General features: G+C 37.3%; 1 protein-coding gene across 1 annotated transcript in view; it reads left to right on the top strand.

The window, feature by feature from the left end:
- Positions 1–26,543, top strand: part of ASCC3 (activating signal cointegrator 1 complex subunit 3) — a 495,794-nt gene that overhangs the window by 318,033 nt on the left and 151,218 nt on the right. The window contains exons 15-16 of the mRNA XM_065588248.1: positions 20,736–20,927; positions 21,242–21,466. Of these exons, the coding sequence (XP_065444320.1) occupies positions 20,736–20,927; positions 21,242–21,466 (417 nt within the window). The remainder of the gene's footprint in view (positions 1–20,735; positions 20,928–21,241; positions 21,467–26,543) is intronic.

The following is a 26,543-nucleotide window of genomic DNA, read 5'->3' as shown; positions in this document are numbered from 1 at the left end:
GTGCCAAAGCTATATAAGGGGGTGGAACAGAACAAAGGGGGCGGCAGTCATGGGAAATCCCCTACCTACCACCTGAGCTGGAACAAGGACTGTAGCGGGGAAAGCATTCGGCTCAGACTAGAAAGGGGTCTAGTCTGTGAAAGAAGCTTATTGGAACATCTCTGAGGGTGAGATTTTATCTGTATTCAGTATAAGGCTTAGACTTGCGTGTTTTTGTTTCATTTTGCTTGGTAACTTACTTCTTTCTGTCTGTTATTACTTGGAACCACTTAAATTCTACTTTTTATACTTAATAAAATCACTTTTTGCTTATTACTGAACCCTGAGTTAGTGACTAGTACCTGGGGGAGCAAACAGCTGTGCATATCACTCTATTGGTGTTATGGAGGGTGGACAATTTATGAGTTTACCTTGTATAAGCTTTATACACAGTAAAACTGATTTATTTGGGGTTTGGACACCATTGGGAATTGGGTGTCTGGGTGCTAGAGCCTGGAACACTTTCTAAGCTGTTTTCAATTAAGTCTCCAGCTTTTGGGGGACGTGATTCAGACCTGGGTCTGTGTTTGCAGCAGGTTAGCATGTCTGGCTCAACAAGACAAGGTACTGAAGTCCCAAGCTAGCAGGGAAAACGGGTTCAGAGGTAGTCTCAGCACATCAGATGGCAGTCCCAAGGAGGTTTCTGTGATCAAACCCATCACAAATGGATTCTGACAATGGTATTTGTCCGCTACTAGATGGAAATGGTAGAATATCAATAATACAGAAAAGGCAGAAGTGTTCAGTAAATATTTCTGTTCTGTATTTGGGAGGCGGGGAAACAGATGATATAGTCTCCTCATATGGTTATAACACACTTTCGATTTCTCTAGTATCTCTGGAGGATGTTAAAAAGAAGCTGCTAAATTAGACATTTTTAAATTAGCCAATCCAGATAACTTGTATCCAAGAATTTTAAAAGCTGGCCTAGGAGCTCCTTCAATTAATAAAGAACTAAAGGAGGGTTATGTAATTAATACAAATCAACATAGGTTTATGGAAAATAGATCTTATGAAACTAACTTGATATCTTTTTTTTAAGAGATTACAAGTTTGGTTGATAAACGTAATAGTATTGATGTAGTATACCTAGATGTCTATAAGGTGTTTCTCTTGGTACCACATGACATTTTGATTAAAAAACTAGAATGATATAAAATTAACATGGCACACATTAAATAGATTAAAAGATAGGTCTCCAAATATAACTGTAAATGGAAAATCATCATCCAGCAATTGTGTTTCTGTTGGTGTCCTGCAGGGATCAGTCTTCGCCTTATGCTATTTAATATTTTTATCAATGACCTGGAAGAAAACATAAAATCATTACTGATAAAGTTTGCAGATAACACAAAAATTGAAGGACTGGTAAATAATGAAGAGATCAGGTTACTGGTTCAAAACAATCTAGATTGGTTGGTAAACAGAGTGCAAGCAAACAATATGGGTTTTAAGGCAGCTAAATGTAAATATATACATCTGGGAATAAAGACTCTGTAGGCCATATTTACAGGATGGGGAACTCTATCCTGGGAAGCAGTGACTCTGAGAGAAATTTAGGGGTCATGGTGGATAATCAGCTGAGCATGAGCTCTCAGTGAGACTCTATGGCCAAAAGAACTAATGCAATTCTAGGATGCAAAATCAGAGCAATCTCAAGGAGGAGCAGAGAAATTATTTTACCTTTGTAATTGGCACTGGTGTGACCGCCGCTGGAATACTGTGTCCATTTCTGGTGTCCACAATTCAAGAAGGATGTTGAGAAATTGGAGAGGGTTCAGAGAAAAGCCACAATAATTATTAAAGGATTAGAAAACATGCCTTCTAGTGATAGTCAACCAGCTTGATCTATGTAGCTGGAAGGTTAAAGGGTGACTTGATTACAGCCTATAAGTAACAAACAGGTGACAAATATTTAGTAATGGACTCTTCAATCTAGCAGAGAAAGATACAACAAGATCCTTTGGCTGGAAGTTGAAGCTAGACAAATTCAGACTGGAAATAAGTTGTAAATATTTAATGGTAAGACTAATTAACCATTGGAACAGTTTACCAAGGGTTATGGTGGATGCTTCCATCACTGACAATTTTTAAATCAAGCTTGGATGTTTTTCTAGAATATATGCTCTAGGAATTATTTTTTAGAAGTTCTATGGCCTGTGTTATATAGGAGGTCAGATTAGATCATCACAGTAGTCCTTTCTGGCCTTAGAATTTATTAATCAAACTGGCCATAGCTGGCACCCTTATTTTCAGGTTTTGCAAACCAGGCCAAGGGTTAAATGAGCAATAGTGACAGAACTACCCACTCACCTCTGGCATCTCTCTTTAGAAAAGGGTTGAGGCAGTTTCATACAGAGGACTAGGAGATCTTCCATGATTGCTGCCATGCAACTGAAAGACCTGGGCAAAGGGTATATAAAAGAAACCAGCAGTCTATTTCCATTAAACAAAGTATTAATTGCGAACTATGAGGGAATAAATGTATTTCCCTGGTTTTTGTGCTTTAATCATAGAAAAGCCAAAGTGAGCTCAGTGGGTTTGATTGCCTTCCATGGCTGTTCCTATAATAAATTATCTGTGGTCTCTACAGACAAAACATGAAGGAACATGAAGGTAAAGATACCTGTGTTTCTTCCAGTCTAAAAGGATCTTTTTAACATGATTAAAGCTTTGTCAAACTTTTAACTTTTGCATTGATATGCTTGAGTGTTTTGTATTTATTCTCAGCTCTAAAGTAGTTTGAGCAAAAATATGCAGTCATTTTTAGTTTGAGCAAAAATATGCAGTCATTTTTGAATATGCAAATAATGGGGAGAAAAGGGAGTTTTGCTATTAGGAAAAAATGTTTAATAGCTTGTGTGTGTGAATTCAGTGGTTTGGGTGCGAAAATTTGAAATTGGGCAGTGATGCAGACTTTGTTTGGGTTGCAGATGTACTTTAGTGAAAATACATTTTCTGATTTAGCCAAGTTATAAGGGTACCCACTTTTTTACTATATAACAGGATTTTCTTTACTAGATCTTTCAGTTTCCGTTTGGCTTCCTACGTGTGTACAAAATAAATCTGAGTGGAATTACGAATTTAATATGTAATGGTGTGTGACATATGATCTGTGACAGTGTTTATGAACACTCATTCCATAAGATATTTGAAGATTTGTATTACAGTGAATCTAACATTAGACCTGAAAGAACCTGAAATGTTACCAGTCCCCTTTTTCATTCTGAAAGTGGTTTATAACCCTAGAATTACCACTGTAGCAGAATTGACTGCTGGCATCCTAGTAACACCATGTACTACAGTCAATTTGTTCATGATGGTAGCACTTAGTTCTGTTATCTTAATGTCCAACCATTCTGCTTCTGGCCATCATATTAGTATTAGCAATTGAATTGTAGTACCTGTTTAAGCCGTTGGGTCAAGTATTCTCTTGTGTTTGAAAGATATTGAATACATTTTGTTTGATGCTGCTACATAATAATTAGGGCTGTCAAGCAATTAAAAAAATTAATTGTGAGTATTCGAGCTGTTACACAATAATAGAATAATATTTATATACATATTTTTGGATGTTTTCCACATTCCACAGTGCTCACTTTATATTTATTTTGTTATAAATATTTGCACTGTAAAAATAAAAAATAGTATTTTTAGTTCACTTAATACATGTATTATAGTGCAGTCTCTTTTTATGGTGAAAGTTGAACTTACAAATCTAGAATTATGTACAAGAAAAAACTTGCATTCAAAAATAAAACAATGTAAGACTTTAGAGCCTACAAGTCCAATCAGTCCTACTTCTTGTTCAGACAAACAAGTTTATTTACATTTGGAGGAGATGATGCTGCCTGCTTCTTGTTTACAATGTCACCTGAAAGTGAGAACAGGCATTCGCATGGCACTGTTGAAGCCGGCGCTGCAAGATATTTACGTGCCAGATGCACTAAAGATTCATATGTCTCTTCATGCTTCCACCACCATTCCAGGGGACATGCGTACATGCTGATGATGGGTTCTGCTCGATAACAATCCAAAGCAGTGCAGACCAATGCATGTTCATTTTCGTCATCTGAGTCAGATGCCACCAGCAGAAGGTTGATTTTCTTTTTGGTGGTTTGGGTTCTGTAGTTTCCACATTGGAGTGTTGCTCTTTTAAGATTTCTGAAAGCATGACCCAGATCCCGTCCCAATCAGATTTTGGAAGGCACTTCAGATTCTTAAACTTTGGGTCGAGTGCTGGAGCTATCTTTAGAAATATCACATTGGTGCCTTATTTGCATTTTGTCAAATCTGCAGTGAAAGTGTTCTTCAAACGAACAACATGCTGGGTCATCATCCGAGACTGCTATAACATGAAATATATGGCAGAATGCTGTAAACACAGAGCAGAAGATATACAATTCGCCTCCAAGGAGTTCAGTCACAAGTTTAATTAATGAATTATTTTTTTAACGAGTGTCATCAACATGGAAGCATGTCATCTGGAATGGTGTCCAAAGCATGAAGAGTCATACAAGTGTTTAGCATATGTGGCACGTAAATACCTTGCAATGCTGTCTACAAAAGTGGCATGTGAATGTCTGTTCTCACTTTCAGGTGTCATTGTAAATAAGAAGCAGGCAGCATTATCTCTGTTCAGTGATTGGCTGAACAAGAAGTAGGACTGAGTGGATTTGTAGGCTCTAAAGTTTTACGTTGTTTTGTTTTTGAGTGGTTATGTAACAAAAAAATCTACATTTGTAAGTTGCACTTTACCGTATTTCATTCTGTTCTGGTTAATTATTTCCATTTTTTTAACTTAAGTTGAAGCCATTCAAAAAAAATTCAAAGCATCAGCTGAGATTTCAAAAACTTAAAATTATTTACCCTAAGCCTTCTATTACACTGTTACAGTCATTTTAAGGGAAATTTTGATTACTTTAAGGGTTTAGTTTTTGCTTCCCTGTGCCCCCAACAATCCTTTGAACAGACATGATATTATAGAAGCACAGATTCTGGTTTTAGACAGGAGTGCAAGTAGGGGGGTACCCACTGGTATGCAGCATCAGCAAGAGATTTTTAGCAGGTACGGTTTACTGGAAAGACTTGGGGCTAGCGCCCCCCTCCCCTCCAGAGGTGGGGTGGGTCTGCGCTCTGTTCCATAAAGGAGCAGAACATGGCTAGGGAGGACATTCATTCTTTGTACGGCTTTAAAAGCACAACAGACTTAAACAAAGATTTTGTTTGTTTGTTAGCATATGTATTGTCCTGTTACCTTGGTCAGGAGTCCTCAAGGGGGCGGGGCGATGGAAGATGTTTAAACAGTGTTTTTTATTCTGTTTCTCCCCCATTGAATTATCCATGACATCCATACTGTATCACATCAAGTCCAAATCACTAGAGGAATGCCTCTGCTTGCACTGACAGAGGATGTTTGGATTCTGATGTCAGCCCAGTTCCACAGCCTGACAGGAATCGGGTGTTGTCCCCACTGTACATAGTATTGTTCTTTGCAGCCAAACTAGTCTAACATGCATTTTAACTGGAACTGGAGCAGCAAAACTAAGAAAACAAATGCCTCATTTTCCAGCTTTGTGGGTGAGAGAACTAGAAGTGAAGATTATAATGCCAGACACTGATGGCCTTAAACCATCAGGCCTCGGGAATCTGCCAAGAACTTTGCTGAAAATATGTTCCTCATCTTAGCAACGGAGCTAAAACTTTTCACACATCTGCCCACCTTTATTCGAATGAAGCTCCTTCTGATCTGACAGCTCAGGCATTGTCAGTTTCATCCAGAATAATTTACAAACTTGGAACCTAATCCTGTAAACCCTTAATCATTTGATCAATCCCATTGAAGACAATGGGACTATTTGCATGACTATGGACCACTTTTGTGGACTGGTAAGAGCTTCAAGAGTCTGTTCCTATAAAGGAAGTTGAATCCCCCATTGAAATGCAACATTTGGGTACAATACCATAAAGCAGTTTAGGATACACTTCTACTTAAAATTTGTCTTTTATTAAGTCATACATATGCTGAAATGGCTCGTCACCCAACTCCCATATTCCATATAAACAGACTGAATACTACATATGTGGGGGGGAAGTGAGTAGTTAAGCATGTTGATGTTTGTATATACAAAGGGGGATGTCGGAGGGGACTGGGAGAGTGTGCGGGCCCTGGGTTGGGGGCAGGGAGGAGTCACATGGAGGGTCACATGGGGAGGTCATGTGCCCCCGCTTGTGTCCCTCCAATGAGTGCAACACCGGCAAGAAATGATTTCTACTTGCACCACTGGTTTTAGATGACAGAATTCTGCAGAGCCTGTTGGGGAAAATGTACTGCACCCAAAAAGTATATTATTTGGAAGTAAGGGATTAAAGATAAAAATATTCTTTGAGCAAAGATAGCACATAAAAGCTATATGCACAACACTTTCAAAAGACGAACCTGGAAGCTTAAATTCATTACTCTGCAAGAAACTAACAGGGACTGAAGAGAGACATTGGATTTTTGGCTTATTACAACAATCTGTAACCCACTATCCCAGCTTTTTGTCCTGTGCCTACAGAGGTGTTAACAGGTTACTCTACCTGGAATAAAAATAACGAGTAGTCCTTGTGGCACCTTAGAGACTAACAAATTTATTTGGGCATAAGATTTTGTGGGCTATAACCCACTTCATCAGATGCATGAAGTGAAAAATACATCTTCATCATCTGGACCCATGGGAAGGAGACCCTTGAGGAATTCCACCTGGATTTCAACAATTTCCACCCCAACATCAACCTCAACTTGGACCAGTCCACACAAGAGATCCACTTCCTGGACACTACAAATAAGCAAAGGTCACATAAACACTACCCTATACCGGATACCTCTCCAATGCATCATCAAGGATCTGAAGGACAATCCCTCACTCTCCCAGACCTTGGGAGACAGGCCAGTCCTCACTTATAGACAGCCCCCCAACCTGAAGCAAATACTCACCAGCAACTACACATCACCCAACAGAAACACTAACCCAGGAACCAACCCCTGCAACAAAGCCCGTTGCCAACTCTGTCCACATATCTGTTCAAGGGACACCATCATAGGACCCAGCCACACCATCAAGGGCTCGTTCACCTACACATCTACCAATGTGATGTATGCCATCATGTGCCAGCAATGCCTCTCTGCCATGTACATTGGCTAAACCGGGCAGTCTCTATGCAAAAGAATAAATGGACACAAATCAGACATCAAGAATTGTAACATTCAAAAACCAGTAGGAGAGCACTTCAATCTCCCTGGACAGTCAATAACAGACTTAAAATTGGCCATTCTTCAACAAAAAATCTTCCAAAACAGACTTCAACGAGAAACTGCAGAACTGGAATTAATTTGCAAACTTGACACAATCAAATTAGACCTGATTAAAGTCTGGAAGTGGCTGGGTCACTACAAAAATAATTTTTCCTCTGTTGATACTCACACCTTCTTGTCAACTGTTGGGAATGGGCCACATCCACGCTAAATGAATTGGTCTCGTTAGCATTGACCTCCCGCTTGGTAAGGCAACTCCCATCTTTTTGTGTGCTGTATATTTATACCTACTGTGACAGGGTCAGGCCAGATGGCTACAGGAGAGAGATAGAAGGCAGATATATTAACCTCAGATTAAGCAGATCCCTTTTCCCTGGGTAGAGTAACAGGGGCGATTCCAGAACAATCAGGAACTTGCTAGAATCAGTTAAGGGAGGCAGGCTAATTAAGACACCTCGGGTCAATTAAGAAGCTGCTAGAATCCATCAAGACTGGCAGGCTAATCAGGGCACCTGGTTTAAAAAAGACCTCCCGGTAGTCAGTGAGGGGTGTGGGAGGAGCTGGGAGCAAGAGGCATGCAAGAAGCTGAGAGTGAGTAGGCGTACTGCTGAAGGACTGAGAAGTACAAGCATTATCAGACATCAGGAGGAAGATCCGGTGGTGAGGACAAAGAAGGTTTTGGGAGGAGGCCATGGGAAAGTAGCCCAGAGTTGTTGCTGTCATGCAGCTGTGACAGGAGACACTAAAGACAGCTGCAATCCACAGGGCCCTGGGCTGGAACCCGGAGTAGAGGGCAGGTCTGGGTTACCCCATGCCCCCAACTGCCTATTTGATATAATAGGAGTTCATCTGGACTGTGGGTCCCACCAGAGGGGAAGGTCTATGGCCTGTCCCCCAACCCATTAGGTGGGCCAGCAGAGACTGTGGGGATTGTTCTCCTCCTTTTCCCCATGCTGGCCAGTGATGAAGTTAGCGGAGTGAATGGCAGTTTTGTGCCACTAACAAAAGGACTGCCGAAAACCTCTGAGGCTAGCAAATCCACCAGAAAGCGCAGAACCCACCAAGACAGAGGAGGAACTTTGTCACACTGCTTACGGTATTTTCCACTCTATGCATCTGATGAAGTGGCTTATAGCCCACGAAAGGTTATGCCCAAATAAATTTGTTAGTCTCTAAGGTGCCACAAGGACACCTCGTTGTTTTTACTGATACAAACTAACACGGATACCCCTCTGAAACCTGTCTACCTGGGAATGGTCCCTTAGATGTGCTAACTACTTATGCTAAACAATCTGTTCCATCTTGCCGTTAGCTGTGATGCTGGGAGTAACTTTCCCAGCTGACGAAGAGCTCTGTGTAGCTCGCAAACTTCTCTCACCAACAGAAGTTGGTTGAATAAAAGATATTATCATCCACCTTGTCTCTCTTGAAAAAGTAAGCCTATTAATCTTTATGGGGCAAAGCTGTTAAAATAATTGCAAGATTGAAATAATTTAAATTCATGGTATTGCATCTTGTGCTTTCCTCTAACCATCAGCACATAATGTGTGTACTGGTAAATAAAGATAATATTCAGAGGCTAACATGTACTTGAGCCAGATGTGACACTTTCTTAGTTTTCCATAATTTCTATGTGCTATTTGGAAAATAAATCTGAAAGTAATTCATTTGATCACTAAAGTGTCTGTTTAACCTCCTTTTAAAATTATAATGTATGGGTTATGATGTCTTGATAACAGTGAGCTCCGTAGTTTTGATAGGGAATTTTGAAAAAAAGGATCAAGCTTACAAACTTCAGACAAGCCGATTATATACTGGTTATGAATTAAACATTGAGACAGTATTTTTTACCAAACACTGTTTAAATATGTAATACAAAAATAATTTGCACAAGAAAAGAAAATGCCCTGTGCCAAAAAAAATCAGCCTTAAAAGAGAGCATCATGTATATTCACAAGAAAAATGCTTACAGAATTACAGATATAGAAAAGCATCCTTCAAAGGCAAGATTAATTATGCACAATTGTTTGTCATTGTGCCGTCTCTGGAATTTTCTAACCAAACCTTACAGGCTATATTAAATATAAACCAAATAATACTAGAACTCTCCAGTTAAAATATTGGAGATTTAAGATTTTCCTTTTAAATACAATAATTAAGGAAAGTGGGGTTAATAGGTAAGAAACCTGTAATTTTGTTTCCTTCCAGGATATAAAACTGGAGGGCATATATCTTATTTCAGGCAAGATCAGTGGTGGGGAAATTCCCTAAATCTGAATTGAGTCCAGCTGCAAGGAGTGTTTGGTCAGCTCTCAAGAGGTGCCACTGAAGAGTTCCTCTTCCCCTTCTTGAATCAGTTGAATTCCTCTTCATTCTGGCAGCGGGTCTAGCACAGCTGCCTCATGCTAAGTGACATCCTGACCCCAACCTCCTATCCAAACAGTGTAAGGTAGAGTCATAGATTCCAAGGTCAGAAGGAACCATTATGATCATCTGGTCTAAGCTTCTGTCCAACTTCCCTCAAAATAATTCCTGAAACATATCTTTTACATGAGGGGAGGAGCAGTAATGTAAATATCCTTGACTCAGTGTTTCGTTCACTGCTGGGCATGAATGCATGTGGAGATATAATGCTCCCTTATATGCGCAGAAGGATCATGTCACCATGTAGACTGACTTTGTGCCCAGTACTTGACAATCCACAAATTTCACTGGTCTACACTTGGTCTGCCATTAATGTGCTACTTTATAGTGTGAGCGCCGCAGCACTTTCTATCCTTTCCATAAACATCCACTTCTCTGTGAACTAGAGCCTGCTATTTCTGGTGCGGGGAAAAAGGTGCAAAAGTAAACAAAGTATTAAAGGTATTGCTGGTGGTTGAAATGCAATACTAGTAATCAAAATGAATACAACAGGTGTCAAGTCCAAGAAATATTTCTATCCAGCTCAGAAACTGGATGCCTGGGATATCTTTTATGATTCTTCTTATGTCATTCCAAATCATGTGTACAGTATTTGCATTTTATATCGTAGGCTGCACTTTAATGCATCGTTCATATTTGCATTTTGACATACAATTCAGCATTAACAATTACAATTGTAACACTAAATTTCCTTTTAATAGAACATGTATTTTTCTCTTACACAACGAATTTTTGTTAAAAGTAGAGTTGCAGCATCATAAAAATGTTAGAATCTGTTTATACCTACACACACACACTACAGTTGATAATTAATTCACTTTATCAGATGAGACTATATGCAGTATGTCACATAGAAACACAGTTACACATCTAGTAAGGTTTGCCCTAAGGACTAGACATTCTGACATCCTGCAGAAATAAGAATTGTTGAGGAACTTCTTTTAAATACTGCCTTAGAGTAGCAGTAACATAGTATTTTTTGTATAATTCTGTTTATTTTTTGCTTGAAACAAAGAGTTTGAGTTATTTTTTGGCATTTCCAAAGAAATATACAAGCTTTATAAATTAAACACAGTTGTCATTCATGTGTAGATCATTGGAATAGAATGGGCTGTACTTATTTAGTACACCTCCTAAACAGCCTCCACTCTCAGAGCTCCTATGGAGTCCCAGTACGTCTATTCTCTTCTGTTTTTTTATAGGACCTTATACAGTGCTCATCGCTTTAGTATCTATGCACCTTCCAGTAGTACATGAAGCAGTGTGCCTAGCAGCTGTCATATGTTTGTTCTTTCATCCTCTCCCTAGGAGGGGAAAAGTATGTTCAGTGGAGTTTTTTGTTTTGTTTTGTTTTTAGATATATATTTGTGCATGTGTACACACGTGTTTATTAGAGAAGGAAAGGACAAATAAATACACCTTTCACTTAGAGCAGAAGATGGTGAGGCCTGTGATGATCTTTATTATCAGGGGGAGTTCATTCCGGAGGCTTGGGTTGGCCTCCAAGAAGGTATTGTCTCTTGCACAGAGCTTTACCATTATTGTAGAAAGTTACATTGTGCTAGAGGAGCAAAATTGAGAATTAAAACTCCCATCATCCAGGAACAAAACTTGGGAGAAAGTAGTAGCATCATCTTCTTGTCCTCCCTCAGGGTAAATCTTCCCTGAGGGTCAGGAGGAGTAGCCTGTGCAAGGAGGTATAAATTATACCCCCACAGAGCACCATTCTCTGTAAATATGGGCAACTAATTTAATTTTTCAAGTTACTTTGCTTTACTTGATTCTTCAAATAATATTAATTAGTATATGAAGAGGAACTCGTGGGTATGAGCCTAAAATGGAATTTTATATTAAGGCTTTTTATTTGACATGTTATTCAATTTTAATGTGTGTCCTTGAATTACTATCATGGGGCTTGGTTATATACTCATAAAATTCAGTGGCAAAAATCCTATTGGCTTTAATGATGAAGGATTGTGGCAGAGTATTTGGTGTTCTGGTTAGAATGTCCTATTGCCTCATTATAGTTTGTGTTAGTATATTAACGTCACCTACTGTGAGTCACTAAAATAATTCTGGTTGGCACCTTAGCTTAGAAACATATGCAACTTTTATTTCATTTACTTGTGTTTATCTTTTGTAATCACTGCTTCGTCTATAAAATTTAGTATTTATCTGTTTTTAGAATTTTTCCTGAAGTGAAATTCCAAAATCAAAAGACATTTAATCCCCATATTTGATATCCCTAAAAGGAAACAATTATTTTTTGTTACTCCTGTCAGAGCTTTGATAACATCCAGTATATGTCATGGTCATACATAGTTATACCAGTCTAAAACTATACAAGGCCTACAGTCTGTTGATTTATATACTGTTCAGTTACCTTCACCAATAAAGTAACCTTGCATGGCTGTTTTTCTCATGCAGGATGAATAATATTTGTGTGTCAATTAGTACTCCTGGGGGAATTCTGCACCAAAAAAATAAAAATTCTGTGCACAATATTTTAAAATTCTGCAAATTTTATTTGTCAAAATAACACTACATAATCACTCCAGTTTCAATTATTTTGGTAATTTATTTCAAAATACCTGTCAGCAAGTATACCTGTAACAATACTGACACGCACAAAAATCTCCCAGGAGTAGAGTTAAAGAAACTCCTATGACAACTCAGTTCCTGTTTCTCTGCCCCCTTCCCACCTCCAGAACACAGCCGCATTGTAGATGAAAATTAAATTATTACATATTTTGTAAAGTCACTAGCAATAATATGGAAGGGTGTTAATCCAAGCTATAAAATGTGACTTAGCCTCTTTTACCTGCGAGCTATTCCACATTTTCATTGTGGTTTTCCATCATTGTATTTCTATATTTGTTATTCCAAATTAGTCAAAGATCAGAATTTTCTATGTCTGGTTGTATGAACACTCTCTCCAATTTTACACTCTTTAAAGCAACTCCTGAGAAAGCAGTACCCTTAGAGTGATCTTCATTTATCATTTTCTGCTTCCAACCATAGCTTACCATGCAATCATACTGCACAAGCTGTCTTAAAAGGAATTAGGAAATTGAAATCAGGCTGTAAATTGAATATAGTACTTCATCTTAGAGTTTGGCTTGTACTGAGTTCATTAACAGAGGCACCTCTCTTCTGAGTCTTTGAAATCTATGGGCTTAAAATATCTCTTTTGGAAAATAACCTTCCTACTGGCTATAACCTCAGTAAAGTGGGGAAGCTGTAATTTCTAATGATAATTGAGGCCTTTATAAGTTTCACTAAAAAAGCATCCTGAAAGAGAGAAACTGCATCATCTGGTAGATGGCACTGCTTTGATTTTGTCTAGAATGCACTCTTTCTGGAAGACACTTTTTTTTTGTTTCTTCAGCATATTAGATGTAATAGTGTCCTTTACAAAACTGTTCTCTTCATTTTGCTTCCATCATATGACACTCCTAGTTCATCCTTGTCCTAGGAACAATTGCTTGGCAAATTTACTCATTGTGCAAGTAAGGAGGAATACAGGGAATAGCATTATTCCATGTAAGACGGGTTTTCAAGTATAGCCAGCTCAGAAATGTTGCTTTCTTGGTTTTATCCCTTTATCTCTTAATATTACCCTATTTTTCTGTGTTTTCACTAGCATTCATAAGGTGATGTATAGTGTCATAACTGAAGACACTATTAGACAACTTTCTCTTGACATCATGTAGTTTCTTAAATTTTTGTTAGATAAAAATGACTATGCATGTTGAGTAAACATTTTTTACATGAAACATCATAATACATTGAGTTGAAACTGCACCTACCAATTGCTGTGATTTTAGTGTCTTTGTTCTACTTGTTCTCCAACATTTTAATGGAACAAAGGTTTCAATTAACTCAGTGCTCTCTAGCTGCCCCTTTAAAACAGCAACTGTAAATTGAATATAAATAGTCTTGGCAGAAATTGATTTTTGTTTTTTATAATTTTGACGGATAATGCTGATGTTGGCTTTTTTTCTATTTTTATCAATTTAAAATTTCAAAGTTGCACAAAACCATGGGTTTTAAGATTCAATTTTTACAGTTGTGGGTAAGTAAGGGAGTCAGACGATTAGATTTGACATTGAGATTTGAAAAGTTAGCTTTATAACCATTAAAACAAAATTGTCAATATCATACATCTAAATATACAATGTAAATAGCCTTAAATCAAACTCTAATAAGTTTTCAAGCAACATTAAATCAAATTCAAGCAAAAAATTGTCTTTCTTTGCCTATATGTAAATTTTTATTGTCAGTGGAAATATTTACCCATACAAATCTAACCCGTCCAAGCCTAAATATAAAATAAATGGGTAGAAATACTGTGTCAAAGGTGTCATGAGCCAATAGGGACAATATTACATTGATTAATATACTTCTCTCAACCACTCAGTTTTACACTGTGAAAAACAGAAGCCTGTAGAGAAAGAAATAAAATGTTGAATCTTCATATGTGGGTCAGGTTTTTTTCCTTACTTTGCATCCAGTCTCATTTGCTCTAGTGAGAGCAGGAATGAGACCATTGGCTGTCTTCTTCCCTGTCCTTTTTCCGCATCTCTTCCATTCAGTCTTTCTGTGTTGCTCTCTCCTTCCTGAATGGCTCTCTGTCCCTTTCCTCTGTTGTATAGTGTCATAGCTATATAGCTAAAAGTAGAAATCTCAGAAGGCTTAAGAGTTACTATTCACACATATTTAGAAAAGTTATTACATAATTATTTTAAAGATACTGAATTTGCAGCCAGCACTTCAATTTCAAGGGATATGTTAAGAAGGATACAGATGATGGTAGCATTCACACATATTAAATCTACTACTAATAGCACATTAAACTTCCTTTATTGGAGTCTGCAGCAGGATTAGCTTGTTTTGGTGTTTGGTTTGTTTAGAAGTTTTTAATTATATTTTGTAATTGGTTCAAAAAGTCTGATGGTATATGAACACAAATATACATCAGGGTGAAGCTTAAGTGGCCAATACTGCTAAGGTCTTTCAGCTAATGAAGAGTGAAGTAGAGAATGAGAAGGGTGGACTTAAATTGCTCACAGTTGCTCAAACCAGTGAAGAAATATGATGCTGCTCTCTGAGAAAGCTAAAACTGATGCCCTGTTGTGAACCCCACAAGGAGGAAATTACAATAATTCAGCCTTGTGGTCTCAGGGACAAAGTTTTGCTGTAGCAAGGTAACTATGAGATAAGTAGGGGAGTAGCCAATGCCATTTATGTAGCTGGAAGAAAATACTTACATGTCAATCAGAAACATAGCTTTCTGTAGGAAAGACACCAAAATTCAAAGTGACACCAAAATCCTTGACCTGACTTAGCTGCAAACAAATCCAAACAACTAACCTTGTCTTCGCCAAAAAGATCAGTCATCACAGAGTTAAGACAAGCCAATGGTGATGTACCCAGCCTGTCCTGAACCAGTCTAGAGAAGGAAGATTGTAGAAATCATTGTTTTGTCATTTCACTTTTAATTTAATAGGTTGGCCTATGCTTCTTTTTATCAAGCTCTGTTTGAACATCCAAGTGAAAAAGGTGCTAAAGTAAGACAAATATAACCATAAGCCTGTTGTTACATTTTCATTCTGCTCTTTATACTTCATATAACATTGTTTGTTCAAACAAAAAGCGGTTAGTTTGTATTTTTCCATGAATGATATCTCTGTACTATCAGATGAAAGGAGAAGGTAGGGAAGTCTGTCATGTTATGCTTTTTATCTCTGTAGCTGAAAGACACCAATGCATGAATAAATCTTTTTTCATTTTGTATGCCTCACTTCTCATTAAAATTAAGTGGCACATTTTTCTCTGAGTCACTGTAGACCACTCACTGTACTGTTTGTAACACTGCCATTTTTAATGCACCCCATAGAGAGCATCATGAAATTCAAGACTCTGAAAGGAGAAATATAGACATTGCCATGGCTATCTTAGCTGTGAAGTTTATTTAATATCTTCTATCTTTTATTTATTTAGTACATACTCTTATTGATGCAGACACACATGAAGCAAAAGGTCATAAATTTGCAGCTAGTTGAGCAATGGGGGTGAAAAATCAATTTTAATTAGGACACTGGAAACAGACCTCGTAATAAGGTTCTTCGCCATCCACCTTGAAACACTTAACATTTCAGATAAATTGTAACATAAACTCTTTAAAACCGTGATAAAAAACAAGAAGATGTAGGTAACACATCATTTCATGTTTTACAGCTTCACTTTTCATATATATTAATCACTGGTTTTGTTGCTTCTGGAATAAAGTAAATCGGGGAACAGTGCTATAATTAATGGAGATGGTGCTTAGGTTTGTCTGCAAAGGTGCTGTCTTTAAAAACTACACACTGGCTAAGAACATAAGAACGGCCATACCAAAGGTCCATCTAGCCCAGCATCCTGTCTTCCGACAGTGGCCAATGCCAGGTACCCCAGAGGGAATGAACAGAACAGGTAATCATCAAGCAATCAATTCCCTGTCACTTATTCCCAGCTTCTGGCAAAATAATCTTCCATAGTATAATTTAATAATCTACCCACTTAGTTTCCCTTTGAAAATGACAATTTGAGAAATGCATGATTTTTCTTACTCTAAAGTGTGTAATTCATAGGGATTAAATGTAGAATTCAGCTACTCACTTGATCTGTAGCATTTTTTTTATTAAAAGTGACCATGACCTTAAAATGGGGAAATACTGAATTTCTATGTGTAATAGTTCAATAGTAATCAAAAACCAGAAGCTAAAGTGACTAGATGAAAGCAGTTACCTTTAAATGAAGTTTGAATATTGTGGAAAAGTGAAATTCAGGTTGCAAACTAAAATCAAAAGAAGGCCACCGTGAACTGGAGCATGATTTCATTTATGTATTAGCAATATGTTCCAATTGATACTGTTTTCAAATCATGTTAGAACCTTTCTGTAGAACTCTGCAAAGCCTAATACTAATCATCTGAGCTTCTGAGTGCGTCTTTGGATGTGCTGAGCATGTTCCACTTGAACCATACTTGCCAACTTTTAAACAAAATTCTGTGCATATTTTTTTTAGAAGCTGGCTATCGCTAAGGGGCAGAAAATTTATCTTTATTCTGGTGAATTTCATATTATTTTTACTATGCCTGTGTTAATTATCAGGACCTCAACAAGTTGGAAGTTCAGATCAGTCAGTGTCCCCAACGTGTTTTCTTGTTTGGTTGGGAGTTTTTTTGTTTTGTTTTTAAATGGTGGTTTTATTTTGTAAAAGCTAATAGGAATCATTCAAGTCCCAGAAACAAAAGTGATAATTCAGTTGTATCACTCATTTAATGACTGGCACATTTTCATTCTGTTTGGCTCTGCTTGTTTCTTTTAGCTGTTTATATTTAAGAATCTCTGTGGCCTTGATAGAGCAATGTGCAATCTTTCAAACAGAGATTTTGCATATGTTACAGCTGCTGGATATTTTTGCATATTACATGTGTTTTTTCTCTTTGATGCCTGTTCGCAGTTGTTGTTTTTAACACCACTTGTTTGATTTGATTCTTTTATGTACAACAGAACTCTTTGCATCGGTAGTTACAAAACCACCAGTGGTATACATATCATTTAATTTTTTCAGTGCCGTAGAGAGTCTGAGTCTAGCCATCATTATTATTTTTCACAATAGCAAATGTGTACTGTGAACTCTGTAGCATACTATTGATAATCTTGCAGTAAAATACAGTTAATCTCTTAAGTACCTGTTAAAAATATTGTGTTTAAGAGAGCCAGCATTCTTCAAGAATTTTATTTTAAGGCTTTTGGTATATTTTGGGTGCAAATAAATATTTAAATATATTATAAAATACTCAAGAATGCTCACCTATTTGGAATTCTTGAATGATTAAACCTTTTCTCTTAATTTTTGTCTTTCCTCACAAACACACTTCCCATGCTCCTCCTTTGGTCTCCATTAAGAGCCTCCCTCTTCTCTTAATCAAATCTAAAAGAACTGCATGTCAGCACCTGGTCTTTCTTATTAATAGATTATTTTCCCAATATTAGTTTGATTGCATCGCACCTGAAGTGGGGGAGATGTTGTCCAGGCTCGCCAGAGGAAGGGTAGCAGTGCTTTACGGGTGAGGGGAGGCAGGAGGTCTGAAGCTGTTGCAGGAGGTCAGAAGCTGCTGCTGCTTTACGGGTGAGGGAAGGCAGGAGGCCAGAAGCTGGGGGTCAGCGTGGGCGACATGACTCATCCACTGGGAACATAAGTGCAGAAGACTTTAAAAGGGGCAGGTTTGGGCATTAAAATCCCTTTCTCCATGCAGCAGGGAAGGCAGCACCCATCCTCCCTCCCCTCAAGATAGCGAATATCAGATTGGATTGGACCTTCTGTGGGCTTTGCACTAGTCACTCCTTTTTAGGGAGATTAGGAAAGTATTTTCCCTCACCACTGTATTCATTTAGGTGGAGTGGGGTTTTTTTTTTTTTTTTTTTTGCCTTCCCTACAGCTGGTTTGAGGGAGTGCTTACTATGGTGAGGAGGAAAGGGGGTTAGTTGTTATGTCGCAACTCATTTTGTAAGTTTTGGGCAGATATTCAGTGCAGGTACTTCATAGAGAAGGCATCCAATGACTGGATAAATGGCCTGGTAAAGGACTTAAAAAGGAGGCGCTGGTTAAAGGAATGGAATGGGGAGGGGCTCCTATGATTGGTATGGCAGGGAGCAACCCCCCCTTACTTATAGCCCATCTTACCTCTCCGATGGGGAAGAAGAGGGTGGATGGTAAGGTCCCAGCCATGGGCTGGCTGGGGGACCTGGATGGAAAATGAAGTGGGGCGGGTGGAAGCCCCAGATAGTTAGTTATTTGAATGAACATGGATTTGCCTGCACTACATTTTTTATCTGCTGGGTAGTCCCAAACATCTAATAATAAAGTTGCGGACTGATTAAATCCATATCAAGTGTCTCCTGTCCTTCTTTCAGTGTAGCTGGACAATGATTTTTCTGAAACTGGTTGGGCAACTGTTTTAATATCAACAGCTGCTCTTGTTCATTATGGTTACAACAATCTCTCAGGTTTTGACTAGAGATGGAATTAGGGTTGCTACCTCTGAGGTGCTAAAAAAGAGACATCCAAGATGATCCTTAGCCCACAAAACTACACAGCTGGCTGGCAGTGTGTACTCCGCACCCATGTAGGTTTTCCAGGACAACTTCATCCAAAAAAAAAGTGTGATCCTGGGAAAACATTGACAGGTAGCAACCCTAGATGGAACTCAGCCAAAATCCTGGATTTCTCTCCTCTGGTCTGTGGGGATTTAGATCAGGATTTGAATTTTGCAACTCAGGCTAGTCTCTAGTTTTTAACCTTAGCCTTAAACTTTTATAACAATGGATAATTAAATGGTCTTCCTTTGGCTAAATAATTATGGTAATACAGTAAATATTTTTGGCATTCGACTATGTGATACTTAAGCAATATTTTATGAGACAACTCTTTTGATCCAAAAGTACAATAACCTCATTTACTTACATGCAGTGAGCGGTATGAGCTAAACACAGTGCATAATATTAAGAAAGTGAAATTTTATTTTGAATTGATACTTGTGGTTTGTGTTTTCAGTGGTTGTCATACTGTATAATCTAACATGCAGAGAGGTTACATTTTTTCAAACAGAAGTTAATTACCGTACATTGTAAACTCTTTAGCACTGAGATTCACTGTATTTTAAATCAAATCGGAAGTTCCTTGGTTCTAGTATTCTCAACTTTGACAGTGAAGCAAATTCACATTTTGCCTGCATTAAGAAGACAGATGAAGAGATTTTATTTTTTTGGAGGTTGATTTGCTACATACAATGCCCCTTTTGCTCATTTGTGTATTTTATAAAATATTTGGTTTTCCTTTTCTAACTTTCAAAGAATAGTTCCCATGAAATGCATTGCTTCATATTTATTCATTCTTGAGCAATGCAGCAGATAAGTTAAATAACATAATGTGATTTTTCTACTGACTTACATAAAAATCCTCGTGAACACTTCACCAATTTGAAACTTAGTTTGGTTCCCTTCAAATGAATAAATAACAACTATTGAGACAGTAAAGCTCAGGTATTGAGAAGCTTTGTCACCCTTTCAGTGTCTCATTGGCCCCAACATATTTTTCCCCACAAGTTCTCAGAACCCAAAATTATTAACTCTGGAAAAAAGTAGATGATCTGAATTGCTTTAATTAAGTATTTGTTTTCCTCTTCCCCCTTCATAATTGCACTCCTTTCGCTTGCAGAGACTGATTGTGTGTGTTTGGCAACATACCAACATAATGATCCAGATTCTGCTCTGCTTTACCCACTGTGCTACTCTATGGGCTCTTGGTAGACATGCGATGCGTACGAGACAGCAGAACTGGGACTAATATATCTAATGATAAAGCAGAAATTGACATTTGCCACAACTAAACATAGAATAAATTAGTTATAATACAGTATATAGTTCTGAAAAACTGTAGTGTTGGGTGCTCTAGAAATCCACAGATAAATGTAAAGATTCTCAGTTGGTATGCTTATAATAGCAGGAAAGTAACAATCATTCTTGCCAATAGAGCGAGTTTATGTTAAAAAGGAAAGAGAAATTCAGGCTTTCAAATAGCTTTTCATACTGTGAATTGGTAAATCTGGGCCATCAGCTTAAATGAAGCCACTGTAGTATAATGCTCATCTGGCTTTTCTGGGTCCCAAGTAAGTGAATTCTTTTGCAAGTAATTATGGGAAGCAATTTGATTCACTTACAGTATATAAATAGGTGTTTGTATGTACTTACATTTCCCCATTAGTGGAAAGGGTTCATTTTTATATGGTTCATAATAGTACTGAGTAGTCTTTTTTCTTCTTCTTCTTCTTCTTGAAATGGTGATAATTCAAATCCTTTTTAAGTATGGTGCTTCCTGTACTGTAGTTCTAAGTGAATTAATATGTTTCCTTTGCCCATTGTAGGTACAAAGGTCCAGAAACAAGCAGTTACGTGAATTGTTTCCAGATGGATTTAGTATTCATCATGCAGGAATGCTGCGGCAAGACAGAAGTTTGGTTGAGAACTTGTTTTCTCATGGACATATCAAAGTCCTAGTTTGTACAGCCACATTAGCCTGGGGTGTCAATCTTCCTGCTCATGCTGTTATTATTAAGGTAAGTGCTTATCCTGCTCTGCAAGTGAATGTGTCTTAAAACAAACCTGTAAAAATGCATGAATAGCAAGATCTTTGTTGTGATTTGGGGGGGTCTGATTGACTTGAAATGTTATTTATATCTCGTTAAACTGATTCTCTCCAGTCAGAATCCGGTTTTTTATAGTACAGATTTAAATATATCGCAGATTATGAAAGGATTAGTTAAGGTACACTTTTGAGATCATGCTATATTTGCCTAATTTCAGTATTCAGCTCATCAGGATTATATTCGTGTGTGTTTATGGTAATTTTTATTAACTTTTCCTCAACCAGGGAACACAAATATATGCTGCAAAAAGAGGCTCCTTTGTTGACCTTGGAATTTTAGATGTCATGCAGATATTTGGTCGAGCTGGACGGCCTCAGTTTGACAAATTTGGAGAAGGCATCATTATTACAACACATGATAAACTCAGCCATTACCTGACTCTGCTTACTCAGCAGAACCCAATTGAGAGCCAGTTTCTTGAAAGCCTTGCTGACAACTTAAATGCAGAGGTAACATTTGATAAGTTAAGAGTAACTATCTTAAGATGACCAGTTTTAATCACAAAAAAATGCAATATTCATATATTCAACATGTCTATAAACTAATAGAAATGCCACCCAATAAAGGGATTTTACAGGTCTATATTTTGATTTAAGAGAAATGAACAATAAGCAACACTTTGCACAGGCGCGTGGTAAGTATCACAAAGCATTACAAGCACAGCAGAAAGTAATTATAGATATTACAAGTCAAAATATGGAGAGTCAACATAACAGATATAAGCCCTATCTACAGAAGAACCTATAATCTTTTTTTATATTTTTACACAGAATTATTTTACAAAAAGAAGAACAGGAGTACTTGTGGCACCTTAGAGACTAACAAATTTATTAGAGCATAAGCTTTCGTGGACTACAGCCCACTTCTTCGGATGCATATACTTATTTATTATTTAGGAGAATCTGGATTTAATTAGCATAACTGGATTGTTCCAATGCTCTGTATAAAGTTTATTAATAAAGGCAAAGTATAAAAATATTTCCTTTTACTTTTATACTGTTATACAGTTATATATAAACAAACTAACAAGAAATTTCTTTAAAAAAAATATTTTTTTGGAAAAGTTATCCTTTATTTGTGAAAACTTTAATATTTAATTTATTGAACCTTGAGCTAGGAAGTGTAACTCGTATTCTGGTTTGACCTGTTCTTTCTCTTTGATATTAGTTTTACAGTAGTAATTGAAACAGATTTGTTACAAACAGCAAGTCATCAGTTTGCTTAAATTAAAATCTCAAATGAAAATCTATTTTCTTTGAAAATGTCATAGTTATTTTCAGACTACATTTTTCTTTAATCATAATAAAATGTAACTTTTCAAAGGCTAGTCATTATAGTAACCAATTAAAAAATATTTTTCTGGGACATTCAGAAATCTAAGTATGTATTCCAAATAAAGAAGGGTAAATCACTTTTCAAAAGCACTTTAAATTTCTTTACTTTTATTGGGGAAAAGTTTGTTATATTTAATTTAAATGCCCTTCAGTAACCTATTGAAACCTTGAAAGCCTTAATGACTTTATTAATGGATCACATTATGTCTTGATGTTTGGGTATATGTTTCACTCTTTTATCCATGTATTTCTTTGCTTTATTGTTTGTCATTACATTAGTCTTTGGTAATTGTTGTTTTGTGATTGGAGGGCCAAGTTATATAAAAAAGGAAAAACTATGAGTAATAGTTAAAAACCAAACATAAAGCTAAAACAGATGTAATAGTTTCTGAAAAGTGCAGGTACCGCTTTTCATAGAAGTGTGAGGGTCAGGGTGAGCAAATGGCCAGATTTGGGGTGTCTCCGTTTTTGACATTTTGGGCTCTCTTGATTGAGACTCTCTTTTCAATCCCTGTTTGCAGGAATAATCTCTTTCCAAGTAGATTTATACATCAGTACAGCCCAGGGGATGGGTGTAGTTGGGGCTGCAGCACCTGCCTGAAAAGGCTTCAGCTACTTCAAAGAGCATTAGCAATAAAATACTATGGAAGGGTGAAAATGTTCATATGTGCTTCCCATCCCTCTCCCACCCCGCCATACAATTTAAAAATATCTGGAAGTTTTGGAGTGTAGCAAGGGTTCTGGACAGGAGCATCTCCTAGTGGTGCCCCCCAAGGAACCTGGTGAGGCTTGGGGGCAAAGGGAGAGAAAATCCCCTCCTCCCACACACCCCAGAATAGGAGAGAGAGACAGGTGGGTTAGAAAAGGAAACGCCTGTGACCATCTGTTATTCCTCTTTCCCCAAAAATGAAGCAGAGCAAAGGGAGAACAACACTGGAGGGAGCTTGGTGGATCAGCTACTGTCCTGAGCACTGAGTTCCGTAGGCCTGCTGCTACAGAGCTGACAGCAGCCCTGCTGTGCTCTTCTCCCAATACACCTTTGATCTGCTTGGGGGAAGAAGAGGAGATAGGGCCTGTGAATCTCCCACCATTTTCCCCCAGACCAAGATTTCATAGAATCATAGAAGAATCTGGTTGGAAGAGACCTCAGGAGATCATCTAGTCCAACTCCCTGCTCAAAGCAGGACCAACACCAACTAAATCATCCCAGCCAGGGCTTTGTCAAGCCGGGCCTTAAAAACCTCTAAGGACAGAGATTCCACCACCTCCTTAGGAACCCATTCCAGTGCTTTCTCTCTTTCTCTCTCTCTCTCTCGATGAAAGACCAAGGTTAGTCAATAATATACTTTAATAAAAATTGAGGGTCAGGAAAAGAAAAGGGGGAAGTGAAGCTATAAATCTAATAGCTGTGGTAAAATAGAAATGAAACTCTGAAAAGAACATACTGTAGAACCTATCAAGTCTTTCTGCTGTGTAGGTAGATCAAGCATTTTTACTGATTATTTCTAACCCAGGCTTAAAGAGTAGGTCAATACTCTATGTCCATGCAAAAGAAATTTAAACAATATGTCTAATAGAGTAATTTATGCCTCAGCTAACTTACATTCCAATAAATTGGGCAGGTAATATAATATCCAAAATAAAAAATTCAAGAAATACTGTACCTGCAAATAGCAGACTTAAAGTAAACTGAGCCATTTTGTCAAGAACTTTGTACCAGAAACAGCCCCTTGATAGATTTCTAACATATGTCACATTGTGTTATTACCACATTTGTATATATTTGACATAATTAGGTTTGTTGTATTGAAAACATCCTGTATGCATATCTGGAGGGACGTGTTCACAGTGAAGCAAAAATTTCAAAACTTAATGCAAATGGAGATCTTCTCTATACAGGATTGACTGGAAATCTGTCACCTCAGCGCAAGTTGCAATGGAGTTTTTTCTTGACACCGGTTCATGAGTTGAGAAAACAGTACCTAACAATTTTGAGTTCTGTGCAAATAGATTTTCTCTATTTCTTTTGTATTCTGGGGTAAAAATTTCAAGTAAGTGAAGCTACTACGCTCCACTTTAAAATTGCAGTTACTATAATGATAGGGTTTATATCATAAAGTGATTTAGCTAATGTTGAAATTTTCAAAGCCAGCTAGGCCATAACAAAATTATTAAGATAGTCAAGTTCATAAAATACTATGAGGAACTTCAGGAGGACTTAATCAAGGTAGCTGAATGGTCGACACGATGGCAGATGAAATCCGATGTTGATAAATACAATGTATTGCACAGTGGAGGGGAAATTTTGTAGTAATCATAAACCTTACAGGGTTCTAAATTAACTGTACTAATACAGGAAAGAGATCTGGGCATCATTGTGATCCACTCAGTTAATACCTACGCTCAATGTGCGGGTTTGGTTAAAAAGAGTATCCAAGATGCATAAGGGATGGTATGGAGAACAATACAGGAAAAAAAAGTATCGTATTATAAAACTATATTAAAGATGCAGACTCATATGGAATATTGTAAACAATACAGATCACTCAAAAAGGATATTGCAGAATTAGTGTGGGGTTCAGAGAAGGCAAGGAGTATGATTAGGTGGGGAAAAACTCTCATATGAAGGCTAGAAAGATTGGGATTGTATACCTTAGAAAAGAGATGAATAAGAGGAAACATGATACAAATATGTATCACATGTTCTCCCTGTTTCATAATGCAAGAAAAAAGAGATATTCAATGAAATTGAAAAATGGAAAACTAAAAACTTACAAAGGAAATACTTTTTCACACAACATGTATTTAGACTGTGGAATTCATTGTTGTATGATGTCATTGAGGCCAAGAACTTATAAAGATTCAAAGAGGAATTGGACAAGTGTATGAATAACAAGACCTGCTGTTAATACTAATGAAAAGAACAATGGAAGGAAGATAAAATCTCATGTTTCAGGGTTTAAACCAATCTCTAACTATTGGATCAGGATGAGACCTTAATCAATGGCAGATTACTACATATCTGCTTCTTCTGCAGTTTCTTGTGCCTTCCTGTGAAGCATCTGGTACTATCCAGTGTCAGAGACATGATAGTGAATTAAATGGACCACAGGTCTGACCCAGTATGGCAATTCTTATATCTCTGTGCATTTTGATACACAATTTCCATTAAAATATACCCTCAGTTGGCTTTGAAAACCGCAGTCTAAACCTATACCTTAATCTTTGATTTAATTTAGAAAATACGGAGACATGGATCACTTCATATCCATAAGTTAAGGGGGTTTGAGTGTCCCACAGCACACTAAGGTTTAAGTGATTAAGCCAATTGGTAGTTGTGCAGAAAAGGCAAAATCCACGAAAGGAGACAGTCCTGTTTTGTGCCTCTGTCAGAAGGAAAACAGTGCAAAATTAAATAGCTGTAGTATGGAACAGAAGATTGAGCCAACTAATAAAGGGCTTGAAAGTTTCCAACTCAAATACCCAGTTTTTGTGTCTAACTACTGCCCTTTGAACAAAAGTTGAAGAAAATCCTATCAATTAGCTGTCTTACCTTATAATATCTGAATACTACATGCCAATAAAAAGTTCAATTTAATAGGTATGGATAATCCTATGACTGAAAAACTAGGATTTTAGCCAAGATTTTTATATCTGTTAAGCATATATTCATCTGTTTAACTATAAAACTTATTTTTAATAACTAATTAGGCTACTTGGGGTCTTTTCTGGGGTAGAGATAATAATATTAAAATAACAAAACATAAATTATATATGATTGAGAGGTTGGAAAGAGAACTTGGAGAAATTTCTGACAAAAACTTTTGGACAAGAGTCTTCTGATTTCTAGAAGAGTGATGGGTTCCCTCTAAGTGCTCTGTTTTCCTAGAAATTGCAGTAAATTACAAAATTAGAGTTACTGCAATTTTTTCTCATGAATGGCCTCAAAGCAGAGAAGTGTCCATCTTTATAGAGCCGTTTTAACACCAACATCGGGTTATAATGGTTATTGCGAAAAGGACATTATCCCCATTTGGAAACATGCCACAAGTTATTGCCAAAACCGCATCAAGTTTTCTTATGTAAGTGATAGTGATAACTTTCTATCTTTGTGATTTTTTAAAGAAACAGACAATTGTATTGCCTGTTTTTAAGCAAGTTTTCTGGTATGGACTTATCGTAAAAGAGTAGC

Source organism: Chrysemys picta, chromosome 3, assembly GCF_011386835.1.
Source record: "Chrysemys picta bellii isolate R12L10 chromosome 3, ASM1138683v2, whole genome shotgun sequence".
Classification (NCBI taxonomy): domain Eukaryota; kingdom Metazoa; phylum Chordata; order Testudines; family Emydidae; genus Chrysemys; species Chrysemys picta.
The sequence above is the reverse complement of the archived record's forward strand: the minus strand, read 5'-3'. Positions and strand labels throughout refer to the sequence as shown.